The 26,919-nt window shown below is 48.1% G+C and overlaps 2 protein-coding genes across 7 annotated transcripts in view; one reads left to right on the top strand and one right to left on the bottom strand.

Moving 5' to 3' along the window:
- Window positions 1-16,904, top strand: part of ELP1 (elongator acetyltransferase complex subunit 1) — a 113,893-nt gene extending 96,989 nt beyond the window's left edge. For all 6 annotated transcript variants that reach the window (XM_074953692.1, XM_074953694.1, XM_074953693.1 and 3 more), the window contains 8 exons: window positions 148-210; window positions 318-378; window positions 1,778-1,891; window positions 10,047-10,158; window positions 10,823-10,950; window positions 11,420-11,574; window positions 13,088-13,166; window positions 16,128-16,904. In XM_074953692.1, coding sequence (XP_074809793.1) covers window positions 148-210; window positions 318-378; window positions 1,778-1,891; window positions 10,047-10,158; window positions 10,823-10,950; window positions 11,420-11,574; window positions 13,088-13,166; window positions 16,128-16,195 — 780 coding nt within the window. In that variant the 3' untranslated portion in view covers window positions 16,196-16,904. The remainder of the gene's footprint in view (window positions 1-147; window positions 211-317; window positions 379-1,777; window positions 1,892-10,046; window positions 10,159-10,822; window positions 10,951-11,419; window positions 11,575-13,087; window positions 13,167-16,127) is intronic.
- Window positions 16,905-18,488: 1,584 nt separating this feature from the next.
- On the bottom strand, window positions 18,489-19,739 carry ACTL7A (actin like 7A). Its single transcript, XM_074952157.1, has one exon. The coding sequence runs from the start codon at window positions 19,737-19,739 to the stop codon at window positions 18,489-18,491; it is 1,251 nt and encodes a 416-aa protein (XP_074808258.1).
- Window positions 19,740-26,919: the final 7,180 nt, after the last annotated feature.

The raw sequence follows: 26,919 nt of genomic DNA on the forward strand, positions 1-26,919 counted from the left end.
GGCAGGATTTCCTGGCACTGACTGCAGTACAGTTGTGAATGGGAACTGTGCTTGAGAGGGTGCAATCCAGGAGCCCAGTGCTCCGTGCCAGAGGTAACGCCTGATTGTAGGACAGTAACCATTGCATACTTGGTCTCCTTTCCCCAGGACTATGAAGAGGCTGTGCTCCTGCTCTTGGAAGGGACCATCTGGGAAGAAGCCTTGAGACTAGTAAGGGCATTCCAAAGTACTAACTCCTAGAGAGTTCCTAGTGTGAGACTGTGTGTGGTCTGTCTCCTGAGAGAACTCTCCACTTCCTCACCTTGCTCTCTCCCCAGATTCACAAATATGGCAGACTAGACATTCTGGAGACCAACTTCAAACCTGCTGTCCTAGAAGGTGAGTCTCTTACTGTTGTGAGGAGTCCTCCACGTGGGGGGCTCTCTGCTTGTTTGTAATGGAGTCCTAGGGAATGTGGTGAGACCTGGCATCAGAAGATGTTTGGAAGGTTGTTCATTGGCTCTGCCTAGTTACAAGTGGATGGCTGTTTGTAACACTGACAGACCCTGGTTGTCAGTGGGCAGGATCGAACCTGGGACCTCTGGAGCGAAATACATGAGCCTCTACTGCATGAGCTAAAAGCCACGTGTGCCTTAGCTAAGGCTGTAGCAGACTCATTAATATCTCTCTCCAATGCCACTAGATGGGACAGAGAACCACACCCAGGAGGTGTGTGGGTTACATACTTCTCCTAGCTGAGGAAGCACATCCTGAGCTTCAGAGACTTCCCAGTTGAAATCCCGGACGAGCCCCCACTTGTCACACCGACAAACCATGGTCGTCGGCAGATAGGATTGAACCTGGGACCTCTGGAGCTAAATACATGAGCCTCTACTGCAAGAGCTAAAAGCCACATGGCCCTTAGCTAAGGCTGTAGAGCAGACTCATTAATATCGCTCTCTCCAAGTGGTCTCGGTGCCACTAGATGGGACAGGGCACCACACCCAGGAGGTATGTGGGTTACATACTCACATCTGACTCTCCTCAGCACAGCTTAGCATGCAGCAAGTGACAAGCATTTTTTACTCAATCTTACCCTCCTTGAGATCAGTGGCAAAATTTGCTCAGACATCAGTGTTGCGTGATGGGATTTATGTGAATGGGGGAGAGTCAGGCTGGAAAATAGGAATATTGTTGGTTAGTAAAGGAAGCGCATAGACAGAGCTGTGTGCAGGGAAAGTGTGTGTATATGGAGCTCCTCTGTGGAGGAGTTTCAGGGTGGCTTAGCCTTCCTTCTCCTGCTTTGAGGGCTAAAGGAAGGCTGGGCTGATATAGCTGGAGAATTCTCCTTCTCTTGGTGTTGGGGCTGGGAGTTGGGTGCTCTGTTCTCCTGAACCATCTTAATGAAAGCAGAATAGAAGAAGGGTCACTAGTACTGTGGCCACGAGCCTTACAAACAGGAGCTTCAAGTTAGGCTTCTAAACCCCAGGCTAGGCACGTGGCTGCCTTTGGCACTCTGGGTTTAGCAACCTACCTTTAAGCTCCTGTTGGCTTTTTTTAAGCTTTGAATTTCCATCCACCCTGTGTGATTCCTGAACAGTTCTGCCCCCACTGTGCTGGGCTCCTAGGCTTCAGAAAACTAACACAATACATGTTAACAATACAAACACGTGTTGGCCCTAGCACTGCTTCCAAAGGGAATTGGAAAAGGTTTTTAAATTTGAGAATGTGCTTATTTATCTTTGGTCTGAACCTAACACCTTCCTGGCCTTTCTGCACCATCTGCTCTCTCATGCAGCCCAGAGAAATTATTTGGTGTTTCTGGAGTCTCAGAAAACAACGTTCACTCGCCACAGAAAGCGCCTCCTGGTGGTTCGAGAGCTGAAGGAGCAGGCCCGCCAAGGGCTACTGGGTACGTTTCTGAACCAATGCAGGTGTGAATAACTACCGGTATCTTATGAATTCCTGAAAACACCAAAAAAGTGGTTTCCTCATAGGAACATAAGAATGGCCATAGTGGGTCAGATCAATGGTCCCTTTAGCCCAGTATCCTGTCTTCTGACAGTGGCCAGTACCAGATGCTTCAGAGGGAGTGAACAGTACAAGGCAATTATCGACTCCCGGCTTCCGGTAGTCAGAGGCTTAGATACGCAGAGCCAAGGGGCTGTGTCCCTGCCCATCTTGGCTAATAGCCATTGATGGACTTATCTTCCATGACCTTATCTAGTTCTTTTTGAACCTAGTTATATTTTTGGCCTTCACAGCACCCCCTGGCAACGAGTTAAAAAGTTGACCGTGTGTTGTGTGAAGAAATACTTCCTTTTGTTTTAAACCTGCGGCCTGTTAATTTCATTGGGTGACTCCTGACTCCTGTGTTACACGAAGGAATAAATAACGCTTCCTTGTTCGCTTTGTCTACATCATTCATGATTTTGTAGACCTCTATTATATCCCCCCTTAATTATTCCTTTTCTAAGCCAAACAGTCTTCCTGTGCTCTCCTTGTGCCCTAATGTAAATGGCTGTTGCTGGGGTCTGCTGTAGCTTGTGAGAGGAGCCTTCTGGTTTTATATTTCTTATAAAAATTTTTTACAAGAGGCAGAGAATTAGAATGTGATCTGTTGATTTCATTCACTTTGTGTGAAATCTTTGCATTTCCTGCTTTAAAATTTAAATTTTTTCTTCTATAGAGCTGTCAGTGTGGTAACTTTCCTGAATTAAACACTTCCACCTATATCTAAAAGCTCCCAAGAAAGGGACCGTGTTTTCCTTTCCATGCTGGCAAGTTGGGGTTTAGTCATAATCTGCACACATGCTGCATTGTAGAGTACCTGTTAGAGGTGAGGTTTCTGGCTCACTCCCCTTTTGTCAGTTCAGGAAAGCCCAGGGGGATTATTTTAAAAGAAAGCTGCTACTCCTCTTTCTTAAAATCTGTGTCCCTATGTGCACGCACCTATGAACCCTCGACTGGAGACTGTAAAGCAGTGTCCGCTCTGTGCAGTGCAACTCCTGGTGCTCCCAGATGAGGGCAGATAAGGAAGTGTGCCTCAGCTGCCTCTTAATACCTTCTCAGAGACTGAGGCAGAGAGACTGCATGTCCATTTATTCTTCAAGTGCTTGCTCATGTTAGGTGTGTGCGTGCCCACCACATGCATGGCTGCCCGAGATTTTTGCCTTGGAAGAATCCATAGGGCCAGCTCTGGCGCCCCCTGGAGCCCTGCACTCATGTGCTGTTATATGAGGCTCCCTCCGTTCCTTATTACTATCCGTGCACGCTCTCAGTTCCTCCTTACTGCCCATGACGGTTGCTGGAATGCCTTTCTCCCTTACGATAGCAAGTGCGCCTAGTGGTTTTTCTTCTACAGTTCTTGTACGTAGTTATTTCTTAGTTTTAACAGTTAGTTAAGTTCAGCTAGTTAGTAGTCCCTTCAGGACATTGTCCGAGGGATGGGGCATGCTCTGTTCCCCTGGCTTCAAACTGTGTTCTGCCTGACACAAGTCTGTGCCAGTCAGCAACCCCCACACAAGCCGTTTAAAGTGTCTGGGGCAGACGCACATCAAAGACAAGTGCAGAAATTTGTAAGGGCTTCAGGCCGAGGACACACAGGACAGAGAGATCCATCCAAAAGCCTTGCTGATGAAGGCGGCACTTAAACCATCCTCAGACTCATCCCACTCTGACTCGGCACCGAGCACATGGATGTCGGTACAGAGTGCTCCACTGGCCCCGGGCTCACCTCGGGACTGTTCACCGTCACTGTCGCTGAGCAAGCAGCAGAGGAAGCAGCGCACAGATCGAGGACGTTTCCCTGTGTTGAAGAAAGACAAAGAAGGGGTGGCGGGCACAGGACCCGTATCAGGCCATTTGCCCTCTTTAGAGTGGCAAGAGGCAGCCTCTCCGCCAGGGCTCCAAGCCCAGTAAGGGAACCACCTCTGACTTCCAGGAGCGGTAGGGGACCCTTGTACCTGGTGGTGCTTTCAACGTCGGAGGCATTTCAGGCGGCCAGGGACCTCTTGGCTCTACCAGTGCCACTCACACCGCAGGTCTTGCCTTCAGCTGCAGAGTCAGTGAAGACACCCCCTTCCAAAGGGAAGCCACCCATGGGCCCACTGCAATGGTTGCTTGTCCAATGCCGGTCCTCAGAGTCCCGGCACCGGTTGACAACACCACAGCCCCAGCGACGTCTCTCTGCTACTGGTCATCCTCTTCTCGGCGCCGGTCGCTGACTCTGCGGCACCAATCACCACCCCTTGGCACGGGTCTCCAATGCCTTGATCCCTGATTCCGTGTCACTCTCCGCCATCTTGGCACCGCTCCCCGGCCCCCCATAAGAGCTGATAGTAGGAGGCTCCGACTTAAATTCCCTCTAAGCTGAGCGGCCACGCAGCTGCCTATTAAGCCCTGCACTGGGGCTCAGGGCTGCGGCAGGGAGAGATGCCTCTCCCTGCCGGCCCCAGCGCAGACCTGTGGCAGCAAGAGAGGCGCCCCTCCCCGCCAGCCCCAGCACGGACCTGCCTCGGCCAGGGGAGATGCGCCCCTTCCTCGGCCAGCCCAGCCCAGGCCCACCAGAGCTGCCGGGGAGAGGAGCCCCTCCCTCAGCCCAGCCTACCCCCACTGGAGTGGCAGGGGAGAGGCGCCTCTCCCCCGGCCCCAAACTGCTGTAGCAAGAGAGGGCTGGGGGGAGTCCTCTTTCCTCACTGCAGCCCTGGGGCAACCTGCACCACAGACCCCTCATCCCTGGCCCTGAGCCCCCTCCCACACTCCGAACCCCTCATCTCCACCCCTGCCACATAAAGTTTGTTATGTGAACCAATATGGAGGTGATGGCCGGGGGCCCCGGCTGCTGCCACTGGTTCCTGGGGCTGCTGGGCCCTGGGCTTCCCTGCACCAGCACTGCAAAATTCATGGAGGTCCGTGACTTTCTGTGATCTCTGTGAATGATTCACAGCCTTAATTAAAATATCTGGAACTCCACGGCTAAATTTAAGGACTCCCTGCCACAGGAGCTCAGACAAGAGTTTGCATCCATCTTGGAGAAGAGCAAGCCAGTGGCCAAAGCCCCTCTCCAGGTAGCGTTGGATGTGATCAATTCAGCGGCCAGATCTATGGCCTCCACTGTGTCCATGCGATGCAGTTCGTGGCTGCCATCCTCAGGGCCATCTCAGAAGGTGCAGCAATCTATTCAGGACCTCCCATTTGAGGGCAACGCTGTACTTTCAGAGCAGACATATACCAGGCCGCATGGCCTGAAAGATTACCGTGCCACACTTTGCTCCTTGAGCTTGTACACACCGAAGGCCTCGAGGAAACATTTCTGGCTACCTCCACCGCCTAGATTTTCGGGTCCACTGTGGCAGAGCTCCTACAAGAAAAGAGACAGGCTTTAAACCCTACTGACCCACCCCATCCTCCTCGGCTGTCCTGTTGGGTCCCACGCATCATCCAGCTGGCCCATGGCAGGTATTTTGAGGGTACGCCAAGGACAGTGTTCCAGTCTGGCCTTAGGATCCATCCCCCCATTTGTTTCTGAACTATTTGTCTCCTTTCTTCACTGTATCGATCCAGGTGACCTTGGACCGTTGAGTGCTCAGCACCATAACAGCTGGTTACACCCTGCAGTTTTTCTCCATCCCTCCCTCCCACTCCCCTTCCCCGTCCCTCTTCAGGGACCCTTCTTATGAGCATCTCCTCATCCAGGAGATGGAAACCCTCCTATGCGTAGGGGCCATAGAGGAAGTTCCTCAACATATGAGGGGAAAGAGGTTTTATTCCTGATATTTCCTATCCCGAAGGCCAAAGGGGGCCTCAGATCCATCCTAGACTAGTGTGGCCTCAACAAATATCTCAAGAAGTTGAAGTTCCACATGGACGACTTGGTCTCCATCTGCTCTCTGGATCCAGGAGACTGGTATGCTGTCCTCGACTTAAAGGATGCCTACTTCCATATTTCTATTGTCTGGGGCCCATGGGCACAGGAGATTCCTCTGATTCATAGTGGGCCATTAACCATTCACGGCGCTGCCCTTCAGCCTTCCGTATGCTCTGAGGGGCTTCCTGAAGCATATGGCAGTAGTGGCCGCTTTCCTGAGACGTTGAGGTAGATCTACCCACACCTCGACAACTGGCTCGACAAGTGCCTGAGTATGCCTCAAGCTGCTAGTCCACATTGCAGCATGTACTGACGTGGTCCAGCACACACACCTACGCCTCAGGCCCCTGCAGACGTGGCTGGCATCAGTTTACACTCCCAGCAGACCCGATACGGACCTACTGGTCACAGTCCTGTTGAAGACTTTCCATTAGAACAGCCCAAGCTCTCCAGCGCGGATACAGACTCTTCACTGCATACCCTTAAGGATTCAAGTGCAACCCTGCAGTCACTGGGAATTTATGTGCTTGCAACAAAAAGACATTTTAGCAGATCTCAAACACACAACCTTCCAGACGGTTCCAATACCACCCACAACAGGCCTTTCCTAGGCCTTCGGAGCCTTTGAGGGGGAGAGCCAAACCTCACAAAAGGAGACCACTACCCTCTACCACTACCAATCAGCACCTCCTTCTAACAGACAGTGTGGTCAAGAGAATTGAGCAGCCTGTTTCCCCAGATCCTCTGCTGTACATTCTACCATCCATCCCCCTTTTGGAGACTGATTATCCCACTTCCTGTCTGCCTGGAAGCACATCACATCAGAAAGATGGAATCTAGAGGTGGTTGATGTGAAATATTCGATCCACTGCCCCGTTCCTCTTCAGGAACCCTTCTCATAAGGAGTTCTTAAAGCAGGAGGTCCAATCTCTCCTGTTCTTGGAGGCAATCAAACCAGTTCCCCTGAGTTTCAGTTCTATTCCAATAGTTCTAGTCCAACTATTTCCAAGTTCCCAGGGGGGCGGATGGTGAAGATTAATACTTGGTCTCAGAAAATTGAATACCTGTGTCCTTTCATAGTACTTCAGGATGGTGACGCTAGCCACCATAATTCTATCCCTAGATCTGGAGGACTGGTTCGTCATCCTCAGTCTCCAGGACACCTACTTTCTTGTAGTGATCCACAAGCATTTTCTACATTTCCAGATAGGTTCAGATCATTACCAGTACTGAGTCCTCCCCTTTGGGGCCTTTACAAAGGTCCGCTTGGTGGCAGCAGCCCATCTACGTCAGGGGATCATCGCAGAAGTACCATACTTGGATGACTGGCTTCTTGGGGTCCATCCCTTCTAGGGGCCAGTCAGCAACCTCAAAGGCACTACCCCCATTTCATTTCCTGGGTCTTTGTATCCATCTGAAGAAATCTACACCGACTCCAGTCTAGAGAATATACTGCATTGGAGCCAGAATCCCTAGCTGCCGGAGACCTCCAAAAAAAGATTCTCCCCCGTGTCCAGTTTAAACTGTATACTACAAGGCAGTCTGCAAACAGCTGCAAGGACCTCCTTACAACTCCTAGGCTATGTGTTGGCCTCCATGTTTGTCGCATCTCATGCAAGACCGTGCTTCAGGTGCCTTCAGATGTGGCACAGGCATGGTCTCTCCAAATGCTTAACAGGACCCCTGAATTCTGGGCGCTCAGCTGGTGGAAGGACCCGCTGCAAGGGAACCCCATTTCACTCTCCACCCCCATCCTCACCGTGAACTCCTCTCTCTTGGGTTGGGGGGCCACCTTCAGGGGCCACAGCTCAGGGCAGGTGGTCCTCACAAGAGATTATGCTTTACATCAACATCCTTTGAACTGAGAGCCATCTGCTATGCTTATCAACACTTCCTTCACGACATACAGGGCCACTGTGTCAGGATAATGTTGGACAACAGGGCAGAAATGTGTCATATCAACCAACAAAGCAAGAGCAAGTTCCCATTCCTTATGTGTAGAATTGCTAAAATTGGAACTTGTGCTTTTCCTATCAGATAGATCAGCCATTGAGAGTTCTACCAGGCCTCCAGAATACAATTGCAGACTCCCTGAGCGGGAACTTGCATCAGCACCATGAGTGAGAACTCAAAATTTCTGTCTTCCACAGCATCTACCAAAAGTGGGGTCTCCCCAGAGTGGACATCTTTGCTCCAAGGGAGGACATGACTGCAATTAATTGGGAGATGCCCTGATAACACCATGGAACTATATCCTGCTGTACATTTACTTGCCTCCATCTATAATTCCCAAGACCTTGATCAAACTAAGACAGGAAAGAGCAAGGCTTATTCTCATGGCATCGTCATGGCTGCAGCAGGTGTGGTTCTCAAACCTCCTTCACCTTTCAGTAGCAATACCTCTCTGCCTTCCCCTCAAGAAGTGTGTCCTGTAAACCTACTACTTGCAGAATTTACCTGCAGAATCAGAAACATTTCCATCCCTGGTGTTCTCTTAACTCTTGTCAAACCTCAGAAGTTCTACTCTCCAAGATCCTAGACTACCAGTTGGCCTCAGACACCAGTTTTGGCAGTGAGCTCAGTCAGATTCATCCTTCCACTTGGCCATTGAGGGCTTTTCAGTGTTTGCTCATCCTATTACGACCAGGTTCCTTAAGGGCTTATACAACTTGTTTCCCCCTGTATGGAGCCTGCTACCCCATAGAACCTTAATTTTGTACTCAGTACTTTTTAAGGAAACCAGTAACTATCTGTGCACCTCTCCCTCAAGACCTCATTCCTTATAGCTATCACTTTGGCTGGATGAATGGGAGAACTTGGTGCACTCATGGCAGACACACTGTTGACTACTTTCTACAAGGAGACTGTCACACTATGTCCCATCCTCATTTCCTCCCTAAGGTTTCTTTGGAATACCATGTTAATCAGGAAATTTAGTCTACCAGTGTTTATCCAAAGCCTCATGCTTCCAGACAGGAATCTTGCCTTCAGTACCTCTCCCAGATTCTCTGTATCCTTTGCTGAAAGGATGAAAGGGCAGCCCAATTCAACGCAAAGATTATCAAAGTGGGTCTCGGGTTGCATTTTAACATGCTATGAGACTGCCAGAGTACAACCCCCTCATAGAGTGACAGCACGCTCCCCTGTACCTCAGTTCACGTTTGTAACTTCTCTGAAAGATCTCACAATTGAGGAAATCTGCAGGATTGCAAGTTGGTCCTCATCCATACATTTGCCAAGCATTGCATTATTTTACCAGCTTTCAGAGCTGACATTTCACTTGGTGAGTCCTCCAGTCTGCCTTGGATTTGCCTCCTCACCACCCCCTCCACGCTGAGTTACTGTTTGGGAGTCTGCTACGATGGAGCACCCAGAAGGGGACACAGTCGAAGAAGGAGAGGTTACTTACATGCACAGAAATGAGTTCTCCGAGATGTTTTATCCCAGTTGGTGCTCCGCCTCCTGCCCTCCTTTCCCCTCTGCCGTGGTGTCTGACTTTGTGGTTGAGAAGGAACTGAGTGGCAGTGGGTCTGCACCTCCCTATGTGTCCTGGTATAGGACCATGAGGAGCTGCTCTGCTAGGCCTGCAGACATTGCTTTACAGTCTTCCGGCAAGAGTGTGTAGGTGCGCGCACATCCTTCTGGGGAACACTCATACCCACAAAACATTTTGAATTCAAGGTACTGTACAGGTAAGTAACCTCCTCGTCCTGTTGCAGGGGTAAACGTAGCCCACCTAAGTCTCTGTTCCCTCTGACTTGGCTGTTGAAAGATCATGATCACCACCAAGGGTAGGGGCATGAGGGCCGTGTCTTACCCCTGCCCCTCTACTGCGCCTATTCTCTTCCTCTGCCATGTCCTGGGGGAACCTGACTGTGGGACAGGGGCTCTCTCCCAGTGCCACCAGGGTCCTCGTCCATCAGTAGAGGTCCCGTGTAAGACTGTTTCTTGTGGAGGGAAAGTTGGAGATAAATGGGGAATGGTCCTATTCTCCATATGTCCATGGTACTTAGACTTCTCCAGACAGACCCTGCTCGGAGCTAGGATGTCCTGTGTCCCTCCCCTGGACTGCCCATTGGCATCGCCTGCTCTCACTGTAACCATGTGCTGTTCTTTTTTCCTCTGGTGCTTGTAAAATAACTTCCACCTTCATTGGGGACCAGGGGAAGGTTTAACTTGTTGCTAATTTGTTTTGCAGATGATGAGACACCAAACTGTCTGGAGGCAGACCTTATTTCCGAAACCAGCAGCATTGTGACAGCCAGTGACATGAGTGGCAAATACTCGCATAGTAACTCGAGGATATCTGCGTACGTCCCTGCCCTCAAACCAGATTGCAGCTGTTCATGCTGTACTGGGGGAACGAGAGGTGGAATGCGCGGCTGTATCTAAGTCCATCTGCATGCTTACTCACGCAGCGATGGACTCTCACTACTGCGGGGCTATGGGTGCAGACATGAGAGTGCACCAGCAGTTGTATAATTTGGTTTAAAAAGAAGAAGAAATGCGCTGCAGACAAGCTGGTCCTGCAGGCTGGGCCAGAGTTTCTGCTGCAGTCCAGTCCCTTAGTGCCATTCCCGTGACACAAGCAGCTGGATCTGTCCAGCTGCTATAGAAGCTGGTGTAGCCCCTGTACGGCAGCTGCTCGGCTACTCTAGGGAGCACCAAAGCAAACACAGACCCATCCTCAGGACCAGCTCCTTGGCAGCCACACCCAGCAGGCAATGAGTGCAGGTGGGAAGCCAGCCCTCAGTCTGTGCCTTGGCTGGCAGCCCACCTGTGTCTTGCATGCTTTAGTAAGAGGTGTACGTTACCGCGGTAAGATGCATTTGTTTGCAGGCTTCATTGTGGGCGGGGGGAGGAACTGCGGGACAGCTGGGGATTATGACTTCCTCTTGTAAGAGGGAAAAGAAATGCTGGTTGCTGTGTCCTGTTCTGTTGGCCATGGTGATACTGGACATTCCTTTCTTCTAGCCGGTCCTCCAAGAACCGTCGCAAGGCAGAGCGCAAGCGGCACAGTCTGAAAGAAGGAAGCCCTCTGGAGGACCTGGCCCTTCTAGAGGCCTTGGGAGAAAACATCCGCACTACTGAGAACATGAAGGGTAAGGCCCCCTGGCTGAGCCAAGCCAGCATCCGGCTTGTGCGGCGGTCTGAGGCCAGATGCCACGTTTGGATCTTGACAGATGGGCTGCAAAGAGTAGCTACCGCCCAAGCCTCGAGAGTGGGGGAGGGTCGCTGAAGAGAGCAGCCTCTTCCCCAGAGACACCTTGGCAAGGAGCCAGGATCAGGGCTACTGATTGGCTTTGCTGCTCCAAACCTCTGCAGCTGTCACTGCTCTGATGAGTAAAAAATAGTCCCAGCCCCCCGGTGTAAAGAATCAGAGTGAGAAGAGCTGGGCTGTGCTAATGTGAAGAGAGCTCCCCTCATGCTGAGCCCACCTGGCCCCAGGGGTAACAGCAGCTGTGTTCCACTGCTCCGTTCACCCTGTCCCCAGTGCTAGAACAGCCCCATGGCTTGCTCAGCGAACTGTTGATCGCTGTGATGGAGCTTGTCCTGATCTCTTCCTCACAGGTGAAGTGCACAGCTTATTGAAGGGGCTTGTGCTCTTTGGCTACGATGAGCTGGCCAGGCAGCTGCAGCAGGCCCTGGAAGAGGCTTTGCAGTTGATAGAGAGGTCACTCCCGGAAATCTGGACCACAGACCTGCAACAGAATCCTGCTAACCCAGTAGGTGCTTGCTCCCTGATGGCTGTGACCTGAGTCGCTGTTTGCAGCTTACATATTTGTGGTGCTGTGGTATCGTTTATAGAGACAAACCCTGGAGTCTTTAACTCAGATAAACGGACTGGAGTCAGCGGCAGTGTAGGCCTCCAGATCTGCCCCTTGTTGCAGTATGTCAAATAGACCTCCTAAACAGTGTATTTCTAGAGGCGTGCTGCATCTTCCCACGGCTCAGACCCTTGGCTGCCAACCAGCGTGGGCACTGCCTGCTATCTCCGGTGCTAGTTGGGAGTGATCCAACTGGCTCGATAGCGCTAGGGGACTTTGGTGACTTGTGTGTTCCTTCTATATTCAGTGCACTGTGTTAAGTGAAGCAATTTGTGGATATGAGTGCAATATGCTCAATTATAAACATATAAAAGAAGAGCAAAGAAATCTTTATAATGGTTGAACTGTTAACATCCTGAATTGACCACTAACGTGTCTTACCTCCATTGGACTTCAAATATTAATGTTACCAATACAGTCACTTTAATGCCCTTGCTCTTGTACAATGTATACATGCCCCATGATGAATGGGACAGAAAGAGGAGGAGATGGAGAATTAACTCAGACTTTCTACAGTATTGCCAGTGGTCAATATCATGACAAGCTTAAAAAATCACAAAACTCTTTAAAAATATGAAAATGTGAGGTTTCTTTTTCCATGCTTTCTGGTTCCCCAGCCTTTAGGGTTAACTTGGGTCACATTTTGAAACTTTTCTCCCTCAGCACCAGGGCAAGAAACTTATTTTTAATGCAAGTTGAGGTTCTCCTGCAGTCACCTGCCTCTGAGAGCTGGGTCTTTAAGACAGACACACACATCATAAGACTTGTGATAAAATCTCAAGAATTGGCAACACTGCCACAGCAAAGGGGGCTGGCACGGGAGTGGGGAGAAGATCTCATGCATGGTCCTAAAGTCCAGGTGCTCCAGAGATGCCATTCCTGCCAGCTCCTATTGCTATCTTTGCACAGGGCTTCTGTAGGCTCTTTCCATGTTAACCACCAGCTCTTTCTGTCTGTGATCTGTGGTGCTCCCCGGGTGCTCTGTCTCCTCTGGTGGGGCCCTCAGATTGCAGCACAGTGTCGTGCAGCTTTACTTCCCTGCACTCCCCTCTATGCAACAGTCGCATCACACCGTTTGTCACAGAGCCCCTGCACTGGTTCTGAATCTCATAGCAGCTGCCTTGGCAGCCATAAGTTGAGCTGCAGATGGATGGATACGTGCCATTAGCATCATCTGCTGAAAATGCCAAGCATTGGCATGGGGGGGAGGAGCAGGAGCGCAGATCTCCCTTTGAATCCAATGGCAGTGTCAAGCAAGCTCCCATCCTGCAAAGGGAGCACTAACTTCTTCAGTGGCAACAGGCAGAACTGCCGGTTGGGTGGATCTTGGGGAGCTAGGTTTTGGAATCTTCTGCTTCATTGTTATAAGGACTTGAATATTGCTGATATGCCAGTATTGCCTATTCTACAGGTCCTGGGCCCCAATTCAACTGCAAATAGCATTATGGCCGCCTATCAACAGCAAAGAATTGCAGCTCCTGCAGTACAAGGTTAGTTAAAGAAAGGATACGGCATACTAATCGCAGGTACAGGGTATCTCCGATGGTAGCGTCACTAGGGCTGGATGTGTTATAGAGCTATGGCCTAGTGACGCAGTTTGGAGGTCGATGTGGTAGGTCAGTCGTGTTTTTGATGTTCCCTCTTGGCGTTAAACAGATGTCTCTTGTAAGGGTTACACTTTCCCTTCATGAATTCCTGTGACAATGTTGTTGCCCTAGGAGTGCATGGCACTTACACCTGACTAGACAAACCAGGTACCTGCTTCTCAGGAGCTGGAAATCTAAGGAGAAGGGAGATGATTTCTGTGGTCTGACTTAGATCATTTATATCTACTCTTTCACTAATAAAAACTCACCTGGTAGAGCTCGCCCCACAACCTGTCTAATGTTGTTTTAAGATGAAATGCAACCAAGTTAGAGGAACCCAACAGTAGCTTGTGAAATGCTGAAAAAGGAAGACTGCCCATGCACTCCTGGGTGCATGTTTACCACTGTTGGCTGTTGCTGGGTCAGGACCTTGAGAAATTGGAGCTGTAGGCTTCCTGGGGACAGCTGGGTGATGATGTTTTTTTGACACACAAGATTTTTAGTCAAAAAATGCATTTTTGGTGCCTCCAAGCTATCCAGAAATTTGGGCTGATGAATAATTGTTTTGGCCAAGAAAAAACACAATTAAAAAAAAAAATCTAAATGTTTTGTGTTAAATTCAAATGTGGCCTGTTTTAAAAAGCGTGGGAAAACACCCCTAAGTGAGCAAATCAAAACAACAAGCTCGTGCGGGAGGAATCCGTTTGTCACCCAACCTGTTTCGGTCGCCCTGAAACAAACTAGCCGAACCACCTACACACGCACCCCATTTAGTTTCAAATTGACCCAGAACGTCTCAGTCGATTCAAAACGAAACTTGAGTCTTTGATTTGATGGAAAAAAATGGAAAAAGTTGGTTTGGTGCCATATATTAAACTGGATTTTATTTATTTATTTATTTATTTGGATCTCTGCACCAAAACATCGATTATTTGCTCAACTTTATTCCTAAGCCTTTTGCTGCCAGGGGAGATCTCTCAGCTAGAGTAAGCACTGGCTCAGAAGAACCCAGCCACTTCCACCGCAGCATTCTGCTCCTTCGGAACGTTGTCCGAATGATCATCAGGGCTAGGTTTACACCCCCCCAAGCCATACCACCCCTGGTAACCTGTATTCACCTGTTGCAGTGTTGGTTTGCACTGGGGTCCTGAAGAATTTGCTTTAGCCTGAAGAGCAGGTATTGCTAGTGAGATCTACAAGAAGGAAAGAGTCCAGCTTGACTCGGTCCCATGTCGGGTTTGCAGGCTTACTGTCAACAGAAATGTTTTCCGTGTGCAAGTGTACACCTTTGAGAGGGAATAATTGAGCTGGTGAACTTAGAACTCCACAATGCCATGTTTGGATTTCCTCTTCAGAGCAGCAGCGCACTTTCAAGAGGAAAATGAAAAACTGAAATGTCAGGGGCAGGGATATTTTAGGGACTTTGTTAGAAAGCATTTATTTGCCTTGCAACAAAGAGGGTTTACTGGTGATGATGGTTGTCGTGCTGTCTGGAACTGTTCATGACTGTGAGTGCCTACCTCAGGGCAGACTGTCAAAAACAGGCAGACGCCCCCAAACTGTTGGTATGTTCTAGAATTAGATTTCACCAACCCAGTAACAAATGTGAACTCTTGAAGCACTAAAATAGTCTTACCATGGAGTCAGAGAGGGTCCTCTTGGGCACTCCAGTCTATCTTGCCGCTCAGGCAAGCTGGACTAAGTGATAAATGGTTGCTTATACCAAGAATCACAAAAGATTCAGATTGCTCCCAGTCCCAGGATTCCAGACGTTTATCCCCAGGTCAGTTTGTACCTCAGATCTCATACCAAGGACAACGCTCATAGTGAACTCTATAGTAAACTAAGGGTTTATTGACTAGGAAAAAGAAATGAATTATTTACAGGTTAAAGAAGGCAACGTATATACACAAATGAGTTAGTCTGTGGTTCCAAAAGGTGACAAGTTGCAGTAATCGGTCAGCACTGATTGTCTTTTAGGGCTAACCCAGGTTGAGCCTGGGGATCTCTGCTTTTGTTTCCTAGCTCCAGCCCTGTGACAGTCCAAATAGCAAAGAGATGAAGAATTTTCATGTCAGCTGTCTTTTTTTCCTTCTTCCAGAATTCAAGCTGATGGGATGAGTTTTCTTGCACGTAGCACCTGCATGGGTGTAAGAGGGCCATCAACCCAGTCTGTTTCACAGGGGTCTATTGTCTTGGTGGTCCTCCTTGAGGGGCGGGGAAGCCACTTCTCCTACCTTGGTTCACAAGTTCAGAGCAGGCATTTTTACAGTTATAAAGCAAAACTTGCATATTATCTTATAGCATGGGATACAAGCATTACAAGTTGCATACAGCAACTTACAAGCGTTTTATAGTGTAAACACATCCTTACAAGTCTAACACCTGTCTTGAGCTATACTAACAGGTGAGCTGGTCTGGTTTCCAGCTATGAATTTCAGTGCTCAGCTGGCACCTGGTCGTCTAGCATCACAATGGTATCTGTAGAAATGTTTTTGCTTGGGGTGAAATCTGGCAAACCCACCTCAGTCCCAAAATAGATTGGCCAAGTTGTAAATCTATACGTGTCACATGCCCTTCGAGGCCCTCTAACTGGAGTGGTCCTGTTGAGCCGCACTTGGACATACTTCCCTTCAACACCCTTAAGCCAGTCTCCAGGTGCTACAAGTCCTCCTTTTCTTTTTGCGTATACAGACCAACACAGCTGCTACTCTGAAACCTCTCCTAAAAGAGAAACTCTCGTCTTGTTTGAAAGCTTGTCAGCAACCATTTATGGCCTGCAAAAGAAGAGTCATGAAGGCTTTCTAGTGTTCAGCTCCTAAGAGAACTTCAGGGAACCTTACCTTCTCTTCTCTTGCTTTTCAGATGCAGAACTTCTTATTCCTCCAAAACTCAATAAAAATATCCAGTGGAAACTGAATCTCTTACAGTAACCTGAGGCCAAGAAATCCTGCTGGACTCTCAACTGTAGTTTATTGTGAGCTCATTACGTCCCCTTCATTTTGTTCTTACACTTACACAGCCACACAAACTGTAGATCTGTCCTCGCCAACCCTGGAGAACAAGAAGAGAGGCAGTCCCCACAGAGAAGCCCTTACTGGTGCTGTCTGAGTTGGACATCTGCCAACTCTCTTCCTCTCTCCTTTTGCAGCTCTGGTGCATTGCCCCTAAGACCACTTCCGAGCCAGCCGTCCTGGCTGCAGTACATCCCTGCTGCCATGGCTGTGCAGAGACTGCAGTCATTTTACATCGCCCAGGTTCACCCTTTGGATCCTGTGTCCCTGGAGTCCAGCTGATGCATTTTTTAAGAATGTTCAACAGAGCCACAGCCTCCCTGCTGCACTGAGCTTTGTTTTCCCGTTTGACGTTGGGTGGCTGTTACAAGACGTTAGCCAAATCCTGTCTTGTTACACCAGTCAATCCCCGGTCCCACCATTGACTGCACTAGAGCTACTGTACTCTAGGCAACTAGGTCCTCAGCTGGTGCATCTATGCCAGTTTACACCAGGAGCAAGTATGGCCCTAGGTTTACACTGCTGTACATGAGAGCAGCCTATGGCACATTGTGCTTTGTCAGAGTGATTACTGTACAGAACCTCTCCTCTTCCCAAAACATGGCATAATAAAGATGATATTGCTTAAACTGTCTCTCCAAACTGCCCTGAGTCGATTTGTTGGACAAGTGTTATTTTGCATGAGTGCTTCAAATCAGACTGTCCACAGACTCCTGGATACAGGAATGGGCTTTCATATGGCTGGGGTCTGAATGTTCTCCCCGGATATCCTGGGAAAAGGGCTGGCACACACAAGCCATCTCCAGGTACAAGTGATGTGCTAAAAGAGGGAGGGACTTACCATTTCCATCAGGCTGACAGAATAAATCTACAGCTAGCAAATCTCCTGTACACTTCATACACTTGGCTAGCAGAATTCCACTGGGACTCCACAGTCTGAGGGTGACAGATATTGCAATTGCATGTAGGTTATGAATGGTTTATGGACTGTTGGGCCAGGGATTGTGTGCAACTCCACAGAGAAGGGTGACCACAGCTCTGCAAGGCTCTAAAAATGGGAGGGTGATTGTGTGACTCACTCAAGCTGTAAACATCTCCCTCACCTCCCCAAGACATACCACCCCTGGTAACAGCTCGCACCTACTGGGTTTTCCTGAGACCAGCAGACAAAAGAAAGGGCTTTTGGTGTAAAAGGGCTGCACTGTAACTAGAAAGAACACCTTGTGCCAATCCAGCAAATGGACAAGACCTTCTGTCCAAGGGGGCCTCAACCCTTGTGGAAGGGTTGGAAAGACTTCAGTGTACTAGGGCCCTATGGAGCGTGTTTAAATCCAGCTATTGTTTTTTATGATGATTCAGCTGTAATTCTTTCACCTTAAGAATAACTGTGCTTGCTTTGAAGGAGCTGTGTGGAAACTTGTAAGTGCTGGCTATACACTGTTCATAGGCCTCAAAGAAAGCAAGGCACAGGCCCTTAGGCAGACTGGCTTGCTAAGGATATCGCAATGTAAGGCAGGGGCTGTGCGCCCTTAAACCCCTCCAATCAGAAAGGCGTGGGACAAAGGTCCCTGCCCCGAGACAGGTTGTTGCGGGAGACCTGGTTAGCACTCCTGGAGTGGACCACAGAGCTACACGTGCAGTTACTCTGAAACTAGTCTGCCAGCCCGGATCCGTTTTGGGCACTAAGGGGTAACCCATTAGTTAGAAAAATTTCATTATGGCCATAGCTGGTGGTCAGCAGCAGGCTCATTGTAGATGCTGGAAGTGGTGCTGTTTTTCTGCATCGCTTAATCAGGCATTTTCAACCTTTTTTCATTTGAGGATCCATAACAAATTTCAAATGGAGTTGGGGAGCCCTTTGGAAATCTTAGACAGTCTGTGGCCCCCAGGGTCCCTGGACCACAGGCTGAAGCCCACTGCAATAGACAATGGGTCTGTACCAACTGCTATATCCCTTTTACACTGGTAAATCCTCTTTTGTCAAATAGGCTACAGTGAAAATTCTTATGAAACAGACGAGATAAAAGCTGTTAATGTGCAACACAGAATGCTCTGAGCATTTAATACAGCCACAGGGGAACACAGATCCAAACTTCATTTTAGTAGCTTGGTTTGTTACCAGTATCTGAGAAAGAAACAGAGGTTCTTAGACATCTACAGTCCACTCTGGGCAACAGTGTTGATTCTAAGCTCAGTCTTGTCCACTTTGTATTCAGAAGCATTTCCTGTAGATGAAGAAAGGACCCTGTTCTTCATATTCTCTTCTGTAAACCCAGAGCTGCTGAAAGGCCTTGAGTGATGCCAAAATTGACCCTCCCGTCCAGACAGAAGACTTTCTGTCAGGGGATGCTGCTGCGATGGGGTCATCATTGGGGCACATCTTGGTGAGGTCTCTCTGAAAGCGATCAGGGAAACCCCTCAGCATGGTACAACCTCCGCACAGCAAGATGTTGCCCATCAGCTTCTTCTTGAGATCAGCATCACATTTATTGAGGCAGGTCATTGTCAGCAGTGAAAGCGCTGGCTGCTGTGATCCTATCAAGGATGGTTTGAAGAGCATTTCAGCACACAGGAATCTCTCTTTGCCAATGGCAATTAGGTGCCCATCTGGAAGTTCATAATCAACCTGCTGTTTCTGGAGAGGCAAACCCATGTCATGCTGAAGGTCCAGAGACGTATAGCAACACTTTTCCTTGATATCTTCTACCACACTTAGTTGTTCCCCAGTAAATGTTTTCCCAGCCTCATTTAATAACTTCATGAGGTAATGGGTGAGGTCTGATCCAGCATAGTCTACTCTTCCAGTAATGCTTGGCATAGTATAACCTTCATAGATAGGGACCACATATGAAACGCCATGGCCACTTTCTACCACGAGAGCGGAGGTCTTTCCGTATGAATACATAGATAATCTGGACTGGTAGGCGATATGCATGGCAGGAGTGCAGAACGTTTCAAACAGCATCTCGGCATATTTCTCCCTGTTGGTGGTAGGACTCAGTGGAGGGTCGGATACCAGGACAGCATGCTCCTCTGGCTGAATCTTCATCTCTTTGTGGAAAATGTATTCCCAAATGTCTTGGACACAATCCCAGTCGACCACTATGCCATGTCGCAAGGGGTTGACCAGTTTTAGGGGTATTTTCACATCCTGAAGTTCTTTTCCAACAAAGGTTTCTTTGCGATTGTCCCCAGTTTTAGCAGTCTCCTGGAAATGCTTGCCCACTGTGGATGAAATAACATGGGAGGGACGAGGCTCTCCAGCAAATCCACACTTACAGTAACCTGTGCCAATGTCTATGATCACTGCTCTAGTCTCCTTCACAATCTTGGGGCATCCCTGAGTTGATGAAGCGCTATTCTCTTTAGGCTTTTTACTGGCCCTAACTAGTACCGCCCGTTTTGCAGGACCTTCCTGGATTGTTGCTACCGCCACAGAGCTGGCGCTTCCTTTGACTGACATTTCCTTTCCTTTTGTCATAGATGTTGATTCCCTTTGACTGCACTGGCAGAAGCCATGGCAAGCCGAGAAATACCAGGGGTAATTTTGGAACTTTCATGCCACTGACATCACTGATTATGACATCAGCTGTCTGCTGCCCTTCGGGCTGCAGCTTAGTATTTCAGAAGTCTTCTCTACGTGAGGACTTTTGGGGGAAATACACTGCTTGTTTAGCATACCAGAGAGCTAGTGGGGCCTGGCTGCCGCTGTTTCTACCACCATATATCCTAGACGGGCTCTGAGTAGTAGTAGGTGACAAGGTGGCTGGTCTATGCCAACATTCCCACCTGCTGCTGCTGACGGTGGAGCCATGATGTGTGCAGATACAGCAAGCAGGCATGTCTGCAATGCACATAACGCAGGGATTGTTCTGAACACGTCTAACACTAGAATTGACTACGTTCTTTTCTCAAGGAAACAAACTACTTCCTCCCCAGCCTCCTCCTGAAAAGGTCTAGATCTTTTTTGAAGTCATTTTTAAGTGTTTCACTAACCAGTATTCCTTTGGGGCCTGATTTGTTTAATATTCAACAAGTTTCCATCTCTCAAACTTTGTGTGATTGTGGTCATTTTTAAAAACCAACACTGGTGAGAGACAGCTCCCAGGAACCCTGTCACAACATCATGTGTCGATGGGACATGGCTGATTTGCTTAAGAACACACTGAAATACAGAGTCGGGCTTGTGCTGTATAGCCCTTTGTAGCCTTATCACCCCGTTCCTGTCATCTATGGGTTTGCCACGAAGAAATACAGAGCCATAACAGAGTTAATGAAGAGGTCTGGGGTGCAGTGGGGTACAACAGGGACACTGTTGTAAACCACCAAAATGAGGCTGCCTCCTGCTGAACACCACCATTGTCCATCACAACAACATCAATATGAAACATACCTTCAGCAAGATCCAGTAGTGGTTTCTACCCAGTCTAAGAGGGGAAGGGGACATGTGACTGCTGGCTAAGGAGAATGGGGCTCTCTTCAGAGCCCACTAGTGCCAGTGCTTGGCTAGAGCAGTCCTTGTTGAGAAGTGCAAGAATATCTGTCCCTTGGGCTGGATGATTCCTCTGCAGTGTTCACAAGAAGCAGAAGAACAGTATCTTATTCTTAGCTAGTGTTATTTTAAGCAATCTTTTGCTGTGAATGGCAAAGCAACATGGGCAAAGCCAATAGCATCACTGAGTAGCTGAAAACTGGCGTGCTCCGTGGTTACAGCTGCTCTCGATGAAAAATGCTCGTTATTCAGATTAGAATTACTGCGTCCTTTACCATGAGCAACCACTATGCCCCTGACTCACTGCTGCGGTGGGTCTCCTCGCTACACAGCCTGGAGCCCATGGATCCTGCCTGAGTCTGTTGCCGTCCCCAGTGTACCACCACATCTTAATGTTACATAAGCAGTTGTAAGAGGAGAAAAGTCTCTCTCTAAATGTGAGAGTGGCTGTACTCGAGGCCGGCTCCAGCTTTTTTGCCACCCCAAGCAGCGAAGGAAGAAGGAAACAAAAAAAACCAAGCCTGGTTGAGCTGTCGCCGAGGTGCTATTGAAGAGGAAGAGAGGGGATTGCTGCCAAAGACCCAGACGTGCCGCCCTGATGATGGACAGAGTGCCGCCCCTTTCTCTTGGCCGCCCCAGGCACCTGCTTCCTTCGCTGGTTCCTGGAGCCGGCCCTGGCTGTACTAGAATGCCACCTCAGCGTGTTTAGCGCACCCATCGCCCTAGTACGTAGGCCCCAAAGGATGAGGTCGTGCGACCCCAGGAGAAGGTGAGGAAGAGCCTTTTTCCACAGCAGCGTGCAATCCAGCAACCAGCCCTGGGCCGGGAAGCACAAGGTCATCGCCCACCTTGACACGAAGTCGAATAAAACATTCTGGAGCTGCAGTTCATTTTTTATACTTGATAATTGCTTCAACAGTCCCACTGGTAAACACGTAAGAAGCCGCCCTTTCCACAAGCACACAGCACTAATGACATCAAAGCAATGACCTTCTCATGACAATACTAATGTTACAAGAGTATTATTTGGACTTCATGCCATCTACTCGAAGGATCTGGCTGTCAAAATTAAACAGCGGATGCAAATGGCTGCAAGGAACAGGGCTAATGCCAGGCCTACAGCCATGACAGCTGCGCAGGAAGGGCATGGAGAGGATAACGTTGTTGGGGACATGTACCTCGTCTCCAAAGCTGAGCCCAAGGGCACGAAGAAGGTGCAAGTACTAGTTGTAGACTTCAGTCACAGCATTGTAACTGTGGATTTGTTGCAGAACCAAGGCTTGCCCATGTGATTTCAGCTACAGGAAGTAAGAGTTTTCAGGAGACTTAGAATTGGGGACCAAAAAAACCAAAACAAAATAGGCTTGGATAAGACCGTCTGAATGCTAAAATACCATTAAACCTAGTCAGTCCATTGAGACATGGCATACGGTGCACTGGAACTGTCCACAATATTTGGGAATATTTCTTGTACAGGGATATCCGTATCCATCCTGAGGTCCACACTGTCCTGATAGCAGACCCTCCACTGAGTCTTGTCACCAATAAGGAAAGATCTGCAGAGCTGCTCTTTGAACTCGTTTATTCCACCAGTGCTTATAGCCTGCCAGTCTACACTGTCCACGTGTTCTTATTGGCAAGACCTCAGGTCTGGGTGCAGAAAGTGGCCATGTGGGTTTCCTGCATACCACCTATCCATTCAGGTGGCACGCGGCAAAACATTTCCAATAATATGAACGGTGCTGGAGAGGACCTCGCACAATACCTAAAGAAACTGTTCCAATGAATCTGAGAACATGTTTACAGACACATCTCCACAGCTTAGAAGGCATCAAGCAAAAGTGATGCCTTGCTGCTTCTGATTTTGATTCCCTGGGGATTTGGCACGTGATCAATACCACGCTGACTGAGAACTTCCAGATGTGCACCTGATCTCTCTTGGCAAACAGGTTTTTTGGGTGCTGCAGAAGCATTCTTCAAACCCTCCCTGCTACAGTCAGCTCAGCCAGCACGTCACTCCCCGACCATGACCTGCATTAATAAACGGGATGCCACCCTGAGAGAGGAAAGGCAGAATTAAATACTGTGCTGTGTGGAGGTACGACCACGCTGCATGGCATCCCTGCCCACTTTCAGAGAGAAATTAAGAGGGGGTTCCCTAATGGTAACCCTAGCCTCCCCTGAAATCAAAACTTCTGTCTGGACTGGAGGGTCTGCTTTGGCTTCACTCCAGTTCTTTCAGCAGCTCTGTGTTAGCAAAGACGAACTATGATGAACAAATGTTTTTTATAGGCCACAGAAAATGTTAATGGTTCTAACTCAGGGGTTTTCAAACTGTGGGTTGGGACCCCTCAGCAGGTCACAAGGTTATTACATGGGGGATCCTGAGCTGTCAGCCTCCACCCCAAACCCCGCTTCAGCTCCAGCATTTATAATGGTGTTAAAATATATTAAAATGTGCTTTTAATTTATAGGGGGGGGGTTGCACTCAGAGGCTTGCTATGTGAAAGGGGTCACTAGTACAAAAGTGTGAGAACCCCTGCTCTAACTCATCACCTTTTTGAGCCTGTGGACAATCCAGCAGGCATGTTCACTGGGATAATATTACAAGCTAACATCAGCAGGCTGAGAAACAATCAGCTGTTTCCTTTCGTCTACTAGTTCAGCTGTCCAGTAAATTTAAAATGAATATTGGCTATTTAAATAAATAGCTTAAGTGAATGTTAAATGTAATCTAACATATTAACATTAAATGGTCTGGCAATTCTTCATGGACTTCAGTGTTTTTGCTGGTTAGAATTAGGGCTGTCAATTAATCAGAGTTAACTCAATGATTAACTCAAAAAAATTAAATAGCAATTAATTGCACTTATATCAATTGAAATTTATTAAATGTTTGGATGTTTTTCTACTTTTTCAAATATCTATTTCAGGTACATCACAGAATCCAAAGTGCACAGGGCTCACTTTATATTTATTACAAATATTTGCACTGTAAAAATGATAAAATAGTATTTTTCAGTTCACCTCACACAAGCACTGTTGTGCAATCTCTTTATCAGGAAAGTGCAAATTACAAATGCAGATTTTTTTTTTTGGTTACATAACTGCACTCAAAAACAAAACAATGTAAAACTTCAGAGCCTACAAGTCCACTCAGTCCTCCTTGTTCAGCCAATCACTAAGATAAACAAGTTTGTTTACATTTACGGGAGATAATGCTGCCCTCTTCTTAATTACAATGTCACCTGAAAGTGAGAACAGGCGTTCGCATGGCACTGTTATAGCCAGCATCGCAAGATATTTACATGCCAGATGCACTAAAGATTCATATGCCTCTTCATGCTTCGGCCATTGTTTCAGAGGACGTGCGTCCATGCTGATGATGCTCGTTTAAAAAATAATGCGTTAATTAAATTTGTGACTGAACTCCTTTGAGGGGAATTGTCTGTCTCCTGTTCTGTTTTACCTGCATTCTGCCATGTATTTCATGTTATAGCAGTCACGGATGATGACCCAGCCCATGTTCGTTTTAAGAATACTTTCACGGAAGATTTGACAAAACGCAAAGAAGGTACCAGTGTGAGATTTCTAAAAATAGCTACAGCACTCGACCCAAGGTTTAAGAATCTGAAGTGCCTTCCAAAATCTGAGAGGGAGGAGGTATGGAGCATGCTTTCAGAAGTCTTAAAAGAAGAACACACTGATGCGGAAATTACAGAACCCGAATCACCAAAAAAGAAAATCTTCTGCAGGTGGCATGTGATTCAGATTATGAAAATGAACATGTGTTGGTCCGCACTGCTTTGAATCATTATTGAGCAGAACCCGTCATCAGCATGGATGCATGTCCTCTGGAACGGTGGTTGAAGCATCAAGGGACATAAACTTTAGCGCATCTGCCCTGTAAATATCTTGTGGTGCCGGCTACAACAGTGCCATGTGAATGCCTGTTCTCACTTTCAGATGACATTGTGAACAAGAAGTGGGCAGCATTATCTCCTGCAAATTTAAACAAACCTGTTTGTCTGAGCGATTGGCTGAACAAGAAGTAGGACTGAGTGGACTTGTAGGCTCTAAAGTTTGACATTGTAGAAAACATCCAAAAATATTTAAATAAATGGTATTCTATTATTTAACTGCATGATTAATTGTGCAATTCATTTTTTAAAAATCACGATTTTTTTAAATCGCTTGACAGCCCTAGTTAGAATTCATCCTGCTCAGTCTAATGTGTTCAGTAATCCTTACCTGACTATGAAATGTAGACAAGGTCTATACAGGGTCTCCCTGCAGCAGTCCTACGAGGGGAAATGCCCTGGATTTTGACAAAGTACTGCAGAATTGAGCCCTTCTACGGAAGAGACCAGACACTCTTATTACAATTCAATTTACGTCAGAAGGTATGCTTTGTTAAACAACGTTGCGGTTACGAACTACATCCAAAGCAAAACAGGCAGATTTTAAAGCCTAGCACGGTGGGTGCTCAACACCTCAGAATCAGGTCTTGTGTCTAGAGACCTCTACAGAGGTTCAACTTTCAGGCCTGCTGCACGGCTAAGTGTGAGAGTTAAGCATCCACAATCTTGGTAAGCTACACGAGGTATTTTGTATGGGGGCATAGAGGCTTTTTAGTAGAGATTTCATTTGAGTGAACGGACGTCACTTTCTAACACTAGTTTGTCACCATGCCAGACCCAGTAAGAGGGACACAGCCATGAGAGAAGTCAACTTGCATGTCACTGAGAGCCAAGGGGAAGTGCCCTCACACCAGATTTAGGTAATTTCCCCACAAAGTCAAACACAAATCTATATCTACCTACCTGGGGAACTGTAACAGGGTGCTGATCCAAGCTCTGTGGAAGCTGGCACCCTGATCACTAACCCCACCTACGGCACGGGCTGCGGTTGAAATAGACGAGCGCACACACCTGCTGGTAGCCTGACCAGTTACTGAGTAATTAGCCCGCCAGCTGAAGAACCCAGGAAGGAAAGCAGACAGTATAAAAAAGGCTAATCCAGCGAGCAGGAAAGGGCTTCTCAGAACTGCTGCTAGGTGGTTGAAATGTACCTGGAGCATAAGAGGAGGCAAACGCACAGACAGGGTGAAGGTACCTTGGTGGACCTGTGCACTGCTTCATTCACAAAGTGGGCTGACCAGCCAGCGTTCTCTTGGAGAGAAAGGGGGAAGCCAGTTCACAAATGTGGGCTTGTCCAGGATCCATCTGTCAGCCACAACCAGGAAGGCTTGAGAGGTGGCCTGTGAGAGGAATCTGGAAAAGATGGAGGAGCTCATGCTCAGAAGGGGATGCGGTGGGCATTGCAGCAGACCTAGTGACAATCTTCTGGGGTGGCAGGCAGACCAACAGCATGTGTTTCAGGAGTTCATGCCGGAGCAGACCCAGGTACAGCAGCAGTTATTACAAAACATAACAATTCTTGCCAAGGGGGAGCGGGCCTGGACCTCTCAAATGAGCCCTGGAGATAATCCAGTGGCCCTAGGGATGTTGGAGGGAATTGCTGCTAGGGCAAGCTGGGATCAAGTATTACGGGGGTTAGCCCCTTCTCTGGCAGCAGAAACACAATATCTGCTTACGTGGCATTGAGTGAAAAGCAGGCCACCAATCATGAAGTGTTAAAGGCTGCTGTACTGGACTATGCAGGCTTGTGGCCAAAAAGTACAGACAGAAATTTAGGGAAGCCATATGGATTTACAGGGTTGGGCCCAAATCTTTCATACAGAAGTTGAGAGATTGGGCTAATCAATGTCTGAGTCCAAACGGGCAAGATTTGGAAGAGGCCATGGATACCGTACTATTAGAACAATTTATGTGAGATACCACTAAGGTCTGGGTGAGGAGACCAACCAGAGACAATGGATGCAGCAGTAAACCTGGCCAAGTGTGTTGAAGCAAAATTTCCCAGGAAAGTGTCTCATCCCCCACAAGCAGGGAATGTGAGGGGGGGGAAAGAGACTAGACCCCTCGAGCAAGAAGGTCTGGGCATGAGAGACAGGAGGAGAAAAAGGCCATGTCAACAAGCTGGGAAATTACTTGCTACCAGTCCAGTGGGAAAATGGTACATTAAGTGGGCCTGCCTGTATATGTAATGTGGTCTGGAGGAATTTTGCAGCTAGTCTGGGGTGAAGGAG

Source organism: Natator depressus, chromosome 5 (assembly GCF_965152275.1).
Source record: "Natator depressus isolate rNatDep1 chromosome 5, rNatDep2.hap1, whole genome shotgun sequence".
Taxonomy (NCBI): Eukaryota; Metazoa; Chordata; order Testudines; family Cheloniidae; genus Natator; species Natator depressus.